Source organism: Melozone crissalis, unplaced genomic scaffold, assembly GCF_028551555.1.
Source record: "Melozone crissalis strain CALT ecotype California unplaced genomic scaffold, PUWL_Pcris_2 ptg000063l_1, whole genome shotgun sequence".
Taxonomy (NCBI): Eukaryota; Metazoa; Chordata; class Aves; order Passeriformes; family Passerellidae; genus Melozone; species Melozone crissalis.
Genome location: NW_026535841.1, coordinates 5,363,513 through 5,380,412, shown reverse-complemented (window position 1 = coordinate 5,380,412; position 16,900 = coordinate 5,363,513). Strand labels below are relative to the sequence as shown.

Sequence of the window (16,900 nt, the reverse complement as noted above, 5' to 3'; positions counted from 1 at the left end):
TGAGACGGCAAATTCAGTCCAGGTGCGGGGAAATGGCTTTGCGGGCTTTTCCCCGCTTGCTGAAGCGGCTCGGACACTTGGGAACGCGAGTTTAAGAGCGCAGCGCGGCTCTCCCGGGGGCTGTGCAGACTCGGCTCAAGCCCTGTAACTGCAGCAGCGCAAGTTGTTCCACAGGGGCCGGACCAGGCGCGGGTTTCGCTGCCCGGGGGCGCTCCCGGGGCCGGGGCGCTGGGAGCCTCGGCGGGCGGGCGGCGTCGGGCTGGGCGCTCCCCCATCACCGCAGCCCGCGCTCGCAGAGCCCCGCGGCAGCGCCCCCGCCCCGCCCGGCCCCGGCCCCGGCCCCGGCCCGGGGCGGCTCCCTTGGCTCGGCGCCGCTCGGTGCCGCCTGCCCGGAGCGCTGGGCTTTCCGCGCCGCCCGCCCGCCGCAGCGCAGCCCCATGTCCGCGCTCCCCGCCGGCGCCGACATCAAGCGGGCTCTGGAGAACAGCCCCGAGACCAACATCGAGGATGAGCTGCCCGACGAGCCGCCGCCGCCGCGGCCCAAGAACTACCTGCTCCTCAGCATCCTCTCCTGCTTCTGTCCCGCCTATCCCGTCAACATCGTCGCCTTCGTGTTCGCGGTCATGGTGAGTAGCGCCGCCGGCTCGTGCTCCGAGCGGCCCCGGCAGGGACAGGGGCACCAGCCGCCCTGGAGCCGCTTGCCCCGGAGCCTGCGGACACCGGGCGAGGCAGCGAGGCTGGGAGCATCCGCAGGCGCGGGCAGGGGGACCGCCGAGCTACCCCAGCAGCGATGGAAAGCGTGGAGTGAAAGGCAGCTTCCAACAAGTTTGCACTGTCAGGTGGCGGGTTTATTCCAGTTAGAGGGGTTTGTTGCATCAACTAAGGCGCACGCTGAACTGGACAGAGTATCTGTGTGAAAGTGTCAGCTGGAGAACAGAAATCAGATTTGGTTTCTGCTTTAGCTAATCAAATATAATAGGAGTGCCTTTTTTCCAGTAAACAGGCTCTTTGATACTATTTGTTAGAATAATACAGATGATGATAACGATTGTAGGTTGTTGGCAATTGCACGTGTAAATTGAGTATCAAACACACTGAGAGAACAGCCTTACTCCTACAATCTGAAATTGATACACGTTGTCCTTAATAAACCAGCAATCCCCTTAACTTCCAAAGGATTGTTGGAACAGAATCTCCTTCTCTGAGTTAAAAGTTGCAGAGTCAGATCCAGAGTTTTCTAGTCATATACATGATCGGTGTTATCAGTAACACTGCAATGTATTTCTGTTGTTTAGGAGCTGAAAAAGGTTTAAAACATGTTGTGTATTTTCATCCTTTTCTCTGACAGCCAAGCTGAGAAAGTAAGTAAAAATGTAGTTATTTCTTTCTGCATTTAAGTATAAGAATAGCTAGCTATGTCTAAAATATCCCAAAACACACTTTCGTAAAGTGTGATGAGTAAAGATTGATGAGAAATCACATTGCTAAACTACTATTCCAAAGCCATTGTTCAAGTCTTTTTTTTTTTTTTTGTAGTTAAGTGTTAGCTCTCTTTTTGTTTTTGTTTTGTTTTGGGGGGTTTTTTTGTTTTGTTTTTTTGGGTTTTTAAAAATTTTCTTCCTTCTGTGTTTATTTCCTTTGTTGTTACCTTAACTATACAAAATGCTTTTTTCCTTATTTTGAGAAGGTTTGGTTCTGCTGGTACTCAGCATCCTTTCTGTCCATGGACACTGAGGGTGCTATATAAAGTAATGAGAGCTGATGATCTGGGGCTGGGAGCGTCTGTTCCCTGTGACACTGCTTTCATCAAGGTGCTGGGGCTGTACAGAAGTTAACTGTCAAGGACAGAATTTGGCCTCTAAAGATTTTTGCACCCCATATGGAGAAATCTCCACCCCCGGCCTGGTTGAAGTTCATGCAGGCTTCTGGAGTCAGGCATCAGTAGCTGTTACCAGGGGGTTTGAAGGAACCAGGGTGGGAAGAGCACTTCCTGAATGCTGAACAGCCTGTGCAGGTCCCAGCTGCCCACTCCCTTACAGGGGGAAACAAAAACCAGACCAGTGACCTCCCCCGTCTGGGAATAGCTTCTGTTTCAACACATCCGACCTAAAACCTCTCCTTTTCTATAAAAATAGCATGTCCAACTTCTTTTCCACAGCCTGACCCCCCTGCCTTTCCAAGCTGCAACCTGTAACTGCTGCATTATCTTCAGCTGCAGGTTCTGCATTTTAGCCTGGGCTGGTTTTATTTCCACTTCTGCTGGGATCTGCGCCTTCCCTCCCTTTCTCAGCTGGAGCTGCTAAGGGTTAACACGGAATACAAGAGTGGGTTATTTTCTTTTCTTACAGAAGACACCTTTACAGTCTGCAGAGCTTACCTGAGACCTTGGGTCAGAATTAAAGACCCTCACAAGTGGATTTTCTACAAATTTCCACTTCATAAAATGGACCTAAAGGGAAAAGACCTACTGGCTTCTAGAGGGGGCATGGTTCAGCACCCTGTGTACCTGTGTCATGCCCTCCTTAACTGTTCTAAATTCAGACAATGTTTTCACTCTAAAAGTAGAGTCTGGGCTCTAACACACCCCCAAAATAAGTGACAGATTTGTCTTCAGTCTCTTCTGTCTCTTCTGCTGCCCCATTTACAACTCCAGCACTGGTTTCCTCACTCCTTTCTCACCTTTGGAGGCTCGAACTTCACCGTTACAGATCTTACCTCCTTTATTTTTAGAATAAACCTTTTGCAAGTTCTCCTTATTGCAATAATAACTTTCCTTGTTCCTTACCTGTCTTTTTCTCATGGCAGGGCTCAGAGGAGAGCTGGTAAAAAGGGCATTATTGCCATCACTGTGTTGCCATATTGGCATTACAAGAGGCCCCCTGGCCACTTGCAGGGTGAGCACTGCTCAGCATTTCTGGCAAATGGAGTTCTGCTTCCCCAGGACTCCTGGCTGTAGGATCACTGCTCTCAATACCCTTCTGCAGCCCCAGATGCCATCATTTCTGCTCCTTGTTGCTTCCAGCAGCTGTGTCACTGTGAGCAGCTGTGTCACACTGCTCTGCCATCAGTTGGCTCAGTCAGCCCCAGGGACACCTCCCTCAGCTCTGTCCTCTTGTTTCCCATACAAGTGTAATAACCACAGGCAAGAGTTTGGGGGCAGGACCAGGTCAGGAGGCTTCTGTGGCTCAGGAGATTTCTCTGGTGTGGGGCTGGGGCTGGGGCACTGTGTCACTGAGCTCTTTGGCTCCTTCTCTGCAGTGGTGAGCCCAAAGAGCCCTCAGTGAGCTGCCTGCTGTGCCCGAGACATGGCTGGGGTGGACTGGCTGTGTCTGTCTGGCTCATGGGGGCAGAGCTAGAGGGAGGCTGTGGAATAACTCTGGGAAATGAATCAGATATTTTCAATGCCAGCAATGAGGTCTGACAATTGAACACGTTTTGTTGGCCCTTCTCATTACCCTCCTTCAGCTGTCTTCATTTCAGAGATCTCTGTGTCAGACTAGTTCTGTAATTCCATAGGGCTTTACGTTTGTAACAACCTCCAAACAGTCTCTCCAAAGCTATTTCTCACTGATTTTTGCTCCAAAGTCCCTCTTGCTGTTGACACATTTTGTTTAATCATTTCCATGCTTCAAACAACATATGTGGTCAAGCTGTGACAATCTTGGCTCATCTGCCTCTGATAGTAACAAGTTCTTTGTCTGCATTTGTTGCTGTTGGATTCAGATGCCTTGTCTTTATATGGGCTTCCCTAAGCAGAGACAACAAATTAGAGGGTGGTGGAAGCCTTGGGGACAGGAAAGGATGGATCTTGCTTTCTCACCTCTTTTAATTGGGATCCTAATGAGCCATGTGCAGTGTGTTGGCTGTGGCCAGCTCAGTGACCAGCAGTGACCAATGTTTCTGTATTTAGAAAGTTTACTTGCAGAGTTTACTATTTATACACCCCTTGTTAGGTAGCTTGTAGGTACCTGGATATCTAACACCATATGGGACAGCCTGTACCCGCTTCAGGAATATTAAACAGCGTATTTAATATTCAGGAATATTAAACAGCAGGGCTCAGCAGCTGCTGTTAAGGCATTTTTGCATGGCCCTGCCTTTGCAAACTGGTAGATTTTTGTTTTTCCTCAGCAGCACCCTGCAGAGCCAGCTCCCCTTTCACTCCCCTGCTCAGCACCTGCCTGTTCTGAACTGCTCCCCAAGTGCCCCCTCTCCTTTGTGTTTCCCTGGGAGCTGTTCCTACAGTGAGGAGTCACCCTGAGTCAGCAGGTCTGGTTCTTCCTTAGCTCTGAACTAGAGAGTGTCTCCTTTCCAGGCACAGCCAATTAAGGTTCACCCAGCCTGGCTTACAGAGCCTAGAAAATACTGATCAGAGAACCTCAGTCTGCTCTGCCCAGATCTGTAACAAAAGTAGAGGAAGATTTCTGAAGTAACTCAGTGTTCTTTCATGGTTTTGCCATGGTCAGTGCTCTGGGAGTGTGGAACAGAAAATACACATAAAAAGGGATTAATATTTTATAGCTAATTCAGCACATTTCTGTTCACATGAGGTTAAGTCACTTTATTGTTGAACTGAGAATGTTTTATAAATAGATGTGTGTGAACCTGGTGAAGTCACTGAGATTACTCAAGTAAATAAACAGCTGCAGAACTGTGGCTTTAATTTACATTATGACTTCATAGCCAGTGAGGTAGCAGAAACCTGAGAAATCATATGGTGTTAGGCTGAAAAGGGCTGAAATTTGTTTTAAAAGTTGGACAGACCAAATGCCTCATACAGATGCTGTGTTCTCAATATATTGCCAAGCCCTTGGAAATAAATAGATGTAACAGTTAAAGCTTTAACAGTTGTTGTTATCTCTATCTAATATTGAAAACTGGAAACTTGACCAGGAGCCCTTTGAAGCAGATGGAAGTAATGAATTTCAGAAAGCTTTACATCAGACCCCAACCACTCCCTCAAACCTCTTATTTTTTTATTGAATGCTTTCTAAGTTATTTCATTTAATTTAAACCTCTTCATAGAGAAACTTTGGTCTCCTTCCTGACTCTCCCAAATCCTATTCTTTATCGTTAATGTTGTTTTCCTCCTCTTCATCGTGGATTTATATTAAAATGGCATTATTTATTAAAGTTTGCACAGTGAATTATTTATGCAGTACCTGCAGAAATCACATGGACATTTTCCAGACTTCCTAAATACATTAGTAAAATGGCCCAGAACTGCAAGCTGATGCTGTCAGGGCTTGCTTACAACTCTGTCTCACTTTTGAGACCACAAGCCTGGGGAGCTGAGTCGATGGTGTCTGCAGAACCCCCCTGCAGATGCCGTGCAAGGGGAGTGCTTTGATAAGAGGTGAGCACAAAGTCAGGGCCAGGGTGTCTGTGCTGCTTCTCTGTGTTTCCCCCTGCAGCCACAGTGGCATTGGTGGGTGTTGGCACACACAGGAGGAGGTCAGTCTGCTCAAGGCCAGCTGAGCTGTGTTTCTCCTCATAATCCTTTTAAAGACCTTTCCAAATGTACTTGGAGAAAGCTCTTCTGCAGCCAGGACTGCTGGGGACAGTGGAGTGGCTTTGGTGACAGGACAGTGCCAGCCCCTTTGTAGCAGGGTCAGGGCTGGCACTGTCCTGTCTGACCATGTGCTCCTGTCCATCTCTCACTTCCATCTCTTCCCTCTTTCCCCATTATGTGCTTTCCAGCCTCAATGAAAGCTGACAGCAGAGCAGAGGTTTTAGTGAAATTCTTTGGGGACACAAACCAGAGAAATGTTTAGGCATGTGGGCTTCCAGGAAGGGAAGAAATGTATCAGTGCTCTCTTTAAGGACATGAGTGCATCAGCATCTCAGCCTTTTGTAGGCTCCAGAGAATAAGTACCTGCACTTATCCTTGAGATGCAGTTCAAGGAATGCAGGCTGTGTTGCTTTGGGACTGTCTGGGCTGGGCTGATGCTCCTGCAGTGCTGACACCACGGGTGCACCCAGCCCATTAGCTCTGTGTGCCCACTAATTGACACAGCACACACATCATGCCCCTCATTGCTTTCCTGCTTGGGAGAAATGGCTCTACAGCAGTGCTTGGTGTGCTCTGAACTTCATCCCTTTCCTGCCCTCCACAGTCTCAGCTCTTCACTCTGTTGTTCTGTTTGCTGCAAAAAGTGATTTGTAGCTGAAGCACTTTCATTTTGGCACTTGGTGGTACCTCATACAGTCGTTTTCCAGAGACAATCTGAATTCTCTAGTCCAGAGAGCAGTTAATTTGATCAGGTCCTCATATCTCTCCCCCTACTCTTCCCATTTCTCTGATACCTCCTGAAATATATACAAGATACTAAAAACCGTGTTGTGACTAATCTGATTCCCTGAGGAAGTATGCTGAGTTCAATAGTGAAATCTGATCTAGAAATCTGGACTCAGTGTTGTGGCTTATGAACTCAAACTCTCACGATTTTACAAAAAAATTCTTAGGAATAATGCCCTTTTTAATGCTTTGATAGCATCTCATTCTTGGGAAAAAATTCTACAAACCGTGTTTAGACTCGTATACTACAGTATTTTGTGTGGTTCTCCTTTAAAATGGTTTGGTTAAACCAAAAATTAATTCAGAAAATCCTATAGTCTGTCTCACAAAAGCCTCAAAGGTCAGAGTGGTCCTATCACACATTGCAATCTGAGCATGTCATGAATGTACAGCATCTGCTAAGCCATGGGTGGGTAGAGAGAAACTCTAGTCTCGTGAGATAATATGGGGATATCTGATGCACACCTCAGGATGGATATGATCATAATTATCAGTGTCTATGATCATAATTATCAGTGTCTTCCAGAATGCAAAGGAAATGCAACTTCTAGCCCATCAGGATGGCACTCAGATGTTTTGTTCAGATGCCCTATATTTCTTCAGTTTGTATTTTTCCCACCACTAGCAAACTACCTATTAATTCTTCAAACTTTGTTTGGAAAAGTAAAATATTGGAAAAATAGGTAATTAGTAAGATTTTTAAAGTTTTGCTGAGACTTTCTCTAAAAATGCAGCCTGTTTATGCTCTTTTTTATGCTTATATCTTATAAAGCATAAGAATTTATCTCACTGCTAGTGAAGTGGCCAACTAACAATTCCCATATACTACAAAACTATTTCCAAAGATAAAAGCCACTGGTTTGTGCAAGTTTGTTGATGTTGGTTTGACAGCTTTTATGCTGGTGTGTGTGGGATTTTTTGGGTCCCACGTCATTGGGAGGAAAGATGAATCTGACTCCATGTTCTTAGAAGGATAATTTATTATTTTATGGTATTATATTAAAGAATACTATACTAAACTATACTAAAGAATATAGAGAGGATATTTACAGAAGGATAGAAGATACTAATGAAAAACTTGTGACTCTCTCCAGAGCCTCAACACAGCTGGCTGTGATTAGCTATTAAGTTAAAACAATTCACATATTGGATAAACAATCTCCAAAAAACATCCCAAAGCAGCAAAACACAGGAGAAGCAAATCAGATAATTATTGTTTTCTTTTTTCTCTGAGGCTTCTCAGCTTCCCAGGAGAAGAATCCTGGGCAAGGGAATTTTTCAGAAAATATTACAGTGTCAGGTGTGTATCAAATAAACAAAGCCCACCACTGAACAAAAAAAAACCCCAAACAACACAACAAACAAACAAACCCCAAACAAACAAACAAAAAAAAAGCTGTAGCTTCAATGAAAGGTACGGAAAATTGTCAGCAATGGAGAGAGATGGGGAGACTGACTTGGTCATCAGAATTCAATTTTATTGTGGGATACAAACGCTTATATACTATTTCAGGGAGACTAGTAATGTTTACTACAACGATTAGGTTAAAATCACATACACAAAGTTGCACATATAGGAACATATCTTGCTTGCAGAGTTTAATGGGATTTTCTTTCTGGTAAACCCCTTTGATTTAATCTTCTTGCAATCCAGGTCTAATTTTCAAAGTTCTGTTTGCTTTTGCCAAAGCATCCTGTTATCAAATCTCTTATGTTTACCAGGTCCAAAGTCCATCATCTGTCCTGTGTCCCCCAACATTCCAACAGAAAATGACTGGAACAGAAAATTGGACTCCCTGCTTACCTTGGCTGTGGGCATTGATTTGTTCTGTTGGTTCAGCGCTGCTGTGCTGCTTTGCCAACAGGTTTGTGTTTGAGGGGCAGAGTGTGATTCCCTGTTTTTCCCCTGCAGGCCCTGAACAGCTACAACCAGGGGGACATAGAAGGCTCCAAGCGGCTGGGTCGCAACGCGCTCTGGGTGGCCGTGGCCTCCATCATCATCGGCCTCGTCATCATCGGCATCTACTGCGCGGTTCACTTCACCACGGTGAGCAGGGGCTCCCACAGCCCTCCCTCGAGGCACTGAGGGCTGCCACAGCCCCCTCTCCTTATCTATCCAGGGATGCATGTATGCTTTCCAAAAGGATGTTATTGTATTCTACGCCTTAGAAAATTCTGTTGTCTGTGGCTAAACACAAGCGGCTCTGTCTTGGCAGCAGGTGGTTTTCTAGAAACTCTTGCAGCTCCAATTTGTTTTTCCTATTTTGGCCAGTTGCTTTTTGGTTTTGTCCTCCTCAGCTTCACCATCTTTCATACCAAGTGACCTGAGATTTTTAAATTTCAGGTAACAGAGTCCCCAGGTGCTAGTTTTCAGTCTCATGGTCTGGCCAACTGATCTTTTAGCTCTGCAAGGAGGAGACAACAGTCAGTTACTCCTCTACTGTTTGACAGTAAAATAGATGACCAGAACTATATCAAAAGTGGTCAAAAATGTCATTCTGACTTGTGTCTCTGTGGAGTAAGGCCCTTCACTCTCCACGCTGTGTTACTGTCCTCCCACACCTGCAATAATAGAAACAAACAAATGAATCTCTGGGGTTACCCAAATGGATTACTGGAAAAGAGAACAAAAGCTATTGAGGGTATTGATAATCTTTCTTAAGGCTGTGCAACAGTGTGTTCTTTTCTCCACAGTACTGTGCACTTCCCATTAAAATAACCAATTTAAATGAATTTATTATTGGCTGGTTTGGTTGGAGGGCATTTCAGTGCACTGTACAAACTTATGCATAAGCTATAAACAGAGAACACCCCATTTACCACTGAAATGAAGACATCTCTGGGGAGTGGAATGCAGTAACTGGTTAAACATGTACAGCATTTTCATACAAAAACTGAAATACAACATATTGAGCTGCAGGGAAGTTACTGGACAGGGGGTACGGCTCTGTGGGACATTATTAGATGTTGTTTCAGACTCTAAGTGTCCTGTGCATTCATTAATTTTCTGTGCATTTTGCAAGCAGGAGTCTTGTTCAGCTTGTGTTCAGCTCATTCAGCACTGGCAGATTCAAACCCAAGGCTCTTCAGGCTGGGGGTGCCAAGTTTTGTAATTGACAGCAGCAGTAAATTCCACCTCCTTACTCATCATTTCTCAGGCAAGGAGAGCAGCTCAGTTATTTTTTCAAAGTAGGGGAGGGAAGGGCAGTGTGAGGAATGGCAGACAGCACTGGCCAGAAGCATTCACAGTGACCAGGCAGCAGCAAACCAGTATAATACAACTTCGTTTTTCCTTTGAGGACTTTTTAATTTGATTTTGGTTCTGGGAGGTTTTTTTTAAGAGAAAACTCTCTGTTGGGTAGAAGCTGCCTGGGAACCCTCAGAACACTGCTGGGATATTAATTTCTGTACATAGTTTCCACAGAGCTTTCTTGGCCAAATGGTACCATGACTTTTGTGAGGAGTCCAGGTTCGCTGGATTCACTCTGCTCTCTGCCCCTCCAGCCTCTTCACTGCTCCCCTTCTCCCTCTCACTTGTCACCCTCCAAAGAGCCTTTGCTTCTACGAAAGGATTTGATGGCAGCAACAATCTTTTGATGTGAAAATGAGTGAAGAGAAGCACCCAGCTGGTCTTTCCACTCTCCATGCTTACCTGGGTCCCCTCTGTTGCCTTACTCTTGGATGTTTTTACTTTATACTAAATTGTTTTAGTCTGACATTCCACTGCTAAGAATGGCTTTGCACATTCCATTCAGTGACCTCACACCCATTTGTGCCTTTCTTATGATTATTTACTGACAGCCACTCTGCTGGAGTGATTGTTAAAATAATTCTGTGCTAACTTTAATACATGTTTCAATATTAGTAAGGTAGCATAAAATAGCCTTGATACAATAATATGGCAGATTTATTTGATCACCATTAAGCACAGATTTAATGTTTCCATGACCTACACATGCATTTTTCCTGGAAGTTAGACTTCAGCAATACGGAGGAAAACCTTGACGCTTCCAAGATTAATTCCCGTTCTTTATCCACCTGAAATTAATCAGATACCACAGTTCTTCCTGCTGGCATTCCTTGTGGCTTCTTTTGGTCTTCAAGGGATAACAAATCTCACTGCAAATTACCTTGGGGAGATACTGCTGCCAGTATCAAAGATGCAAAGTGTGCTGAGAACTTGAGTTCTCTTCTACAACATCCAGCCTCTGAGAGGCAACAAAAATGAGACATCCAAGTCAGGTTGGCAGGGGGGAATCTCTACCAATTGTTACACAACTTTTCTTATAGGTACAGGAACTTGAGTCAGGCTCAGCTGGCTCTGAAGCCTCCTTCAAAACAACTCCACATGTCTCAGCCAGGAGAAAAATATCCAGTCAGGTGTGTTGAGGGCAGAAATGGTAGAAGTTGCAGAGAGAGGAAGAGCAGGAAATTCCTGCTTTGAGCTAACAATGATTTTATACCACCAATAATACTCCCAAATGTAGCCCCAATAATAGTGCCAGGCTTGGGAAGAGGAAGACCCTTTCACTTTTCAGCAAACCCTCCCTTCCAAGTGTCCTCATGTGCCTTCCTTGGTTGGTTCAGTCACAGAGCAGCAGTGGCACAGGAATAACAGCAGCCAACACCTACACATCTACTGCAGGGAAAAAACAGCCTTGACTTCTCATTTTGAGGATTTACTCAGAGCTAAGTCAGCTTGGGGCTTCTCCTGCTGCCTTGGAGAGCCTCATTTGTCTCAAACACTGGCATGTTATCTTTAGCTAACATATATTAAGATATGTAGTGATACATATTTATATCCTGGAGCAGGGCCCACCCAACACTTGGGAACCATCTATGATCTGCAGCCATGGCCCTAAGTGTAGGCAAGGGGAAGCCATCACTTGCATCACTGGAGCTGACAGCCCAGCAATGAAACCTGTGTGTCCTGATCAGTGTGAAGTGGCATGTCCCTCCTCCTGCTGAGGGCTCTGAGTGCAGAGCTGTGCTGTGTGTGAGATCAGGGCTGGGCCTCGTTCCACACTGGGCCAAATTTATCCTTACTCTTCCCCATTTGCTTTTAGCCTCCCCTGTCAGCTTCCCCTGTGCCCCTGCCTTGCCAGTCCCGAGGGCTGAGTTACATTTCCAGGGCTTGCTCAGATGTAACTTTAGCTGGCATTTGTGTCACCACAGTCTGGCCCTGCATGTGTGCCTCAGGCATGTTGTCCATCAAGGACTGCAGTGAGAAATGCGATGTATTTGCCTTCCCTGACCTGGAGCAGGGCAGGGCTGTGTGCCACAGCCTGTGTGTGCCATACTCTGTTTGCTCCCACCCAGTGCCCCTGTTCTCATCATGCTCCTCTCAGAAACTTTCCCCCAGACTTGCACAGGCTTGCAGTCAGCCTTCCCACCTCTGGGCATTTTGTTCAGCAAAAGGTGGTGATTTTGTCAGTCAGTGAGGGCTCTCAAGTCATTTACAATCTGTTTTCAGAGCAGCACCAATGTTTTTGAAGCAGATTCCAAATTCTGTTTTGGTTTGGGTTTTGCTGACATGAGACACCCTTGGGTTACATTTGAGCTCTGCTGGCAGGGTTTAGGGACACAAAAGCCTGGGGTGGATCCGCCTTACTTAAGTGAAGGAGATCCTAGATATCCCAAACCCTATTCTTAAATGTATCTAAACATGTCATATTCTACTTCAGGCTGCCATGTGAGTAGTTCAGAACAATATTCAGCTCCTCACAGCACATTACCAGACCACCTCTAGTGTCTGAGTGACACTTTGCAGTGCTGCTCACATGAGTTTTGCCACCCAGCTGAGCCACGAGGCATTTCATATACAGCCCACATCTTCTGTGCTCCTCTCTTGTGGACTTCTGCAGTCTGGACAAGTAGGAGTGAGCCAAGCAGAAATGTGGAGGGTGAATGAGAGGTGTTAGAGAGAAGTAAAAACTCCCAGTAGACTGAGACAGCAACAGTTTTGCTCTGAGGAAGGAAGCCAAAACGCTGTGAGTTTGGAATTTTATGCAAACCATTATGGTATTTCAGTGCTTTCGTAGAGGAGCCTGAACTTCTGACCCCTTCTTTAATCTCCCTTGATTTAGAACTTCACCCCAGGGAAGCCACAGAAATGCCACCTGTCAGCATGGCTTCCAAGGAACACAGAGCCAGCCAGGCTGTGAGGAAAGCACCAGCTTGCACTGCTCAGAATCAGAAGGGTTTTAAATCAAGCTCGTGTGCAGTAATGCAGCATTGGTAATTCCAGGTAGAAGGAAAAGGAGAAGTGTTTAGACTGTGCACCAGGGACAGATGTACACATACAGTTTCCTCACTGACTTAGAAGTAATTCTTCAGGAGGAAAAGGAGTGCAGGTTTATTTTTAGTATCTGTGCTGTCCTGTTCCTGAAGCTCTCAGAAGCCTTGCAGACATTCCACTCAGTGCCTGCCTGTCTTTCAGAGACAGGACAAGCTGAAGACCAGCACGAGGACAGGGATTACTCAGCCAGCCTCCAGATCTTTACACTGCCCATCCTGTCCTCTGCACCTTACCATAAAAATAAACGAGTCAGGGTCTTGTGCTGCAGGGACTGGCCTGCCAGTAAGGGACAGAGCTCCAAGCCTGAACTCAGGGCATTCCTGCTCTATAATTCTTGGTGTCCACCCAGCCAGAGAGCTCATACTGCTGCTTTTCTATTGTAAGGGCACATACTCGTTATTTCCTTGATCCTTACCTTGTTTCACTGGATTTGTGAAAGTACAGGAGCCTAAAGTCCTCTACATCTCTCTCAAAGTGTTCCCTCCCTCAGCTGGAAGGCTGAGCAGTGGCACAGTGTGCAGGTGCACAGACAATGTGGTTACATCAGCCTGACTTCCTTAGCAAAACACATGAAAAATCCTGGTCCAGAAGGAGCTGTTTCATCTGTGCACAGAGGAGATGTTCCCACAATGGATTCTACTCAGTGGAGCCATGAGTAGCATCCAAGAGACAGTCAGCAAAGTCATCAATGCTGTCTGCAGGATATATTTATTGGGCAGTGCCTTGGGTCCCAAATCCCTCCTTGAGGAGCTGCTAGAATGTATCTGCCTGATGAGGAGATCCCTCAGGCTCCAGCAGAACCCAGAATCCAGAGATATTTCAGGGCATCCATGGCTATTGTCTGAGAGCTTTCCCCTGCACAGGAATTTGAGGGAACTCCTCAGATCTTTGCTCTCCTAGTGCACATGCACAGGACAGGTTTCCCAGTCCTTTTAAAGCATGTTGTGTGTAACTGTGGGATTTTCCAAGTTCTCCACTGCTGGAGGGTTGTTCTTGTCTGACTGCTTTATGTACCACTCCAAGGAAGCAGAGAAGCTGTTGACCTCATGAATCTTTGTCAGGTGAGAGCCCATTTCCTGGAATGGAAGGCCCTGATTTGCATTGATTCAGGTAACCCAGTTTAAAAATTCAGTTCGGATTGACAGATGACCAATGCCATTAGAAACTCAGCTCTTTGACTCAAAACTGTGTTGAGCTGCTAGTCTAGAGGGATGTTTGTTAAGAGAACAAGTACCACTAATGTGGCATAATGTATCCATTAGATCTGTAGAATTAATAATTTAAACTCACAGGGCAAACTCTCTGTCTTCTCCTCCTTTAAACACACATATTTCTGTGTTCTTGCAGCATGCTATCTGAAGACCAGGACTGCACTTGGATGATATCAACATGTAAACCTCTGGAGGGGGAAAAAGAAGAGATGGAAACCATTCCAGACTGTTAGCTCTGACCCTACACATCTGCAGAGGCATGTTGCTGGTGAATGAACTGATAGCCCAGTTAGTTAATCAGCATGGCGTGACCAGGTTTTCAAAACTATTTATTTATAAGACATCTCAGTATAAAGCAGCATTTTTTTCTTTTACCCTAATGTATAATGAGATCTTGCCCTAAAACAAAAATCCCTTTTCTTTCTCTTTTCCATGGAATGTATGCTGGATCTGTGATGTTCCCTGGCTGACCCCAGCCAGACAAAGCCAACATATCCAGACTGTTTATGGTGCACAGTGTAAGATCTGATGCACAGCCCACTGAAGCTAGTAGGAGAACTCCTGTTACTTCTGGCAGATTTTGGATCAGGCCATTAAGGACTTTTTCATTACTTTAAAATAGTCTCAACATGACACAACTGTACCCATGGGTTTGTGATTTTACCCTGCTCTGTGATTTTATAATGCCGTGGGCGCACTCTGACTCAGCAGCTGCTTTCTTTTGTCATCCTCAGCTTTTAGAACTTTACCTTGGATTTTTAAACACCTGGGACCGATTTCAATCACTTGATTATTAAGAGAGACTCTTGTTCCATTGCATCCATGTTTTTCTTAATAATTTATTTTTGTTTTGTTGTCTTTCATTGTTGCACTCCCTTGACTTAGCTCCTGTCCCGCATTAAATTTGCACTGATCGTATTTTCCTCTTTAAACCTCACATATGTAAAAAGTTCCTATTTTTTTATCTGACAAAAGATCTTCTTTTTAAACAGATGTCCTTCATCCCTTTGTTGTTGTGCTTCCAGCAAGGCACATCGTTTCATTGTGTTCTGCTTTGTTCATGTGGGTTTTGTTTGGCTCATCCTCTCATCTCTGTGACTGGTCTGTGTATCACTGCAGTTAGAGATGGACAGACTTCTGCACCTCTGCCTAGTTACAGACACACTTCCTCATCCTTACACACTACTCAGCAAGCAGCCTCAGGTTCCAGAATTGATGGCCTCTAAATTACTGCAGTTTCTTGATACCTTGTGAAAATCTAGCATGGGACAGCTGTTTTTATTAGCTGTTTCACAGAATGCAATTCTTTTGTCACACAAATATTCCATGTTAAAAGGAGTGAGCTCTGGTGAGCATTAAGATGTGGCTGCACCCTCAGCAGCTGCTGCTCTGCTTTATTATCACACCTTCAAGAGAGCTGTGCCAACTTCCACTCCCTCTCCCTGCACCAACATCAACCTGGAGCGACTGCCCAGAAATCCAGGGAGCTCTGCAGGTGCAAGTGAGACAAGAATCATCTGTCAGGAGTTCAACAGCCTATTAAAAACAAACAAAAAAAATCCTCCCAGAAACCTTTACCTGTTAAAGCATATGCCTGGAAGTAGCATGTATTTTTGTGCCTTGATATTATATTTTCAATGTGCTTTTTCGCTTTCCTTCCTGCCAAATTCTGTTTTTCATTGAAGTCAGTGAAGCATTACTTCTCCTTAATTCCTGCAGTATTAAACTTCACAAACACTGGTGAAGTCAGCTGATTTATTAAACATTTACACTGATCAGATTTGTCCACATGGGAATCTTGCCACTGATTTCGATGATCCCAAGAATTGGCTGTTCTGTGAACTCCTTTTTGGTTTTTGAATACTATTTTAATGGTCTGATATGTCTTGTGGGACTTTTAGTAGCTTGCCTTATTATCAGATATGATAGAAATGTCATTGACAAGTGGAATAAAATTACTTTTAATTCATGTCTATTCTGGTATGTGGGAAGTGTTTTTCCTAAATTTTGTTGCCTCTTCCACTGGAAAGAGTAATATCCCTTTTTCTAAGCCCTTGGACAGTTTCAGAATGAGGTGAATCACAGCAAAAGGAGGTTTCCAAAGTTATGTGGGCACCAGAGGATAGGGATAGGCAACTTGAAGTATTTTTTAAACTGCCTGACAAGGGTTGAGATCAATAGGAGCTAGACACCCGACTCGTTCAGAAGCTTTTGAAAACCATACTGGAAATCTAACTTGCATCTTGTTCCTCATAAATATCTTTGAAGTCTCACTCTTAATACAATTGAGAATTGAGCCATTGTACCTTCAGTGCTTCTGAAGATAAATGTTGGTACCTTACAGTGCTATTGATTGGTATAAAAATAAAGGCTTTATATTAAACCACTTAATGTGACAGAGAGGAGAGAATGCAGCAATTCCTCTAATGTCCTTAGTGCTTCTGTGTCATAGGTAATCTTATTTTTGCTTTACTAATGTATTGGTATTGGTTCTCTTCATTTATTTATGTTTACATAAATTTTCAACCATGTTTGGGAAGTGCAGCTTGTGCTGGAAAGAGGTCTGGTCATTGCACAACCACATTGTTCTGATGTGTGGCAGAGACATCCCAAAGCAGGCTGCATAAATGACATTTCAGTGGCCAAATCAGCAAGGCCCTAGTGCCAGCAGTGGGTGTGGAAGGCGGAATGCAGGTGGCTGACTGAGGAATTTGTGCCTGCTCCATATTTAGAGGGGCATGTATACAAATTCCATTATCTCTGACAGTTCTGGAAATTCATTGTCACACATCTAGATTTGGATTTGATCCATTATTCTGCATTGGACCCTCCTTTTTTGGTAGGAAAAAACCCCTGTTATAATATATATGTGCTGAATGATGTTATTTGATGAAACATCAGAGGGAGGTGGGAAGCAGTAAGATGTATTTCAACTCAACATCTGTGTCCTGGGTGCATGAACAGAGTCTTCCTTCTGCAAAGCTGCTTCAGGCTTCCATTTTTTGGACACGGTGTCCTCGCACACTGAAGGCACCAACTAATGCCTCAAGTGCAGCTCCCTTTTCTTTCCTGAACATATTACAGGCAGAGACA

The 16,900-nt window shown here is 44.9% G+C and overlaps 1 protein-coding gene across 1 annotated transcript; it reads left to right on the top strand.

Annotated features, from left to right (window-relative positions):
• The first annotated feature begins 403 nt into the window (after window positions 1-403).
• TMEM233 (transmembrane protein 233) lies at window positions 404-16,090 on the top strand. The gene is made up of 3 exons (XM_054288808.1): window positions 404-626; window positions 8,211-8,345; window positions 13,944-16,090. Exons 1-3 carry the CDS (start codon window positions 438-440, stop codon window positions 13,953-13,955), a joined length of 336 nt encoding a protein of 111 aa, XP_054144783.1. The 5' UTR covers window positions 404-437; the 3' UTR covers window positions 13,956-16,090.
• Window positions 16,091-16,900: the final 810 nt, after the last annotated feature.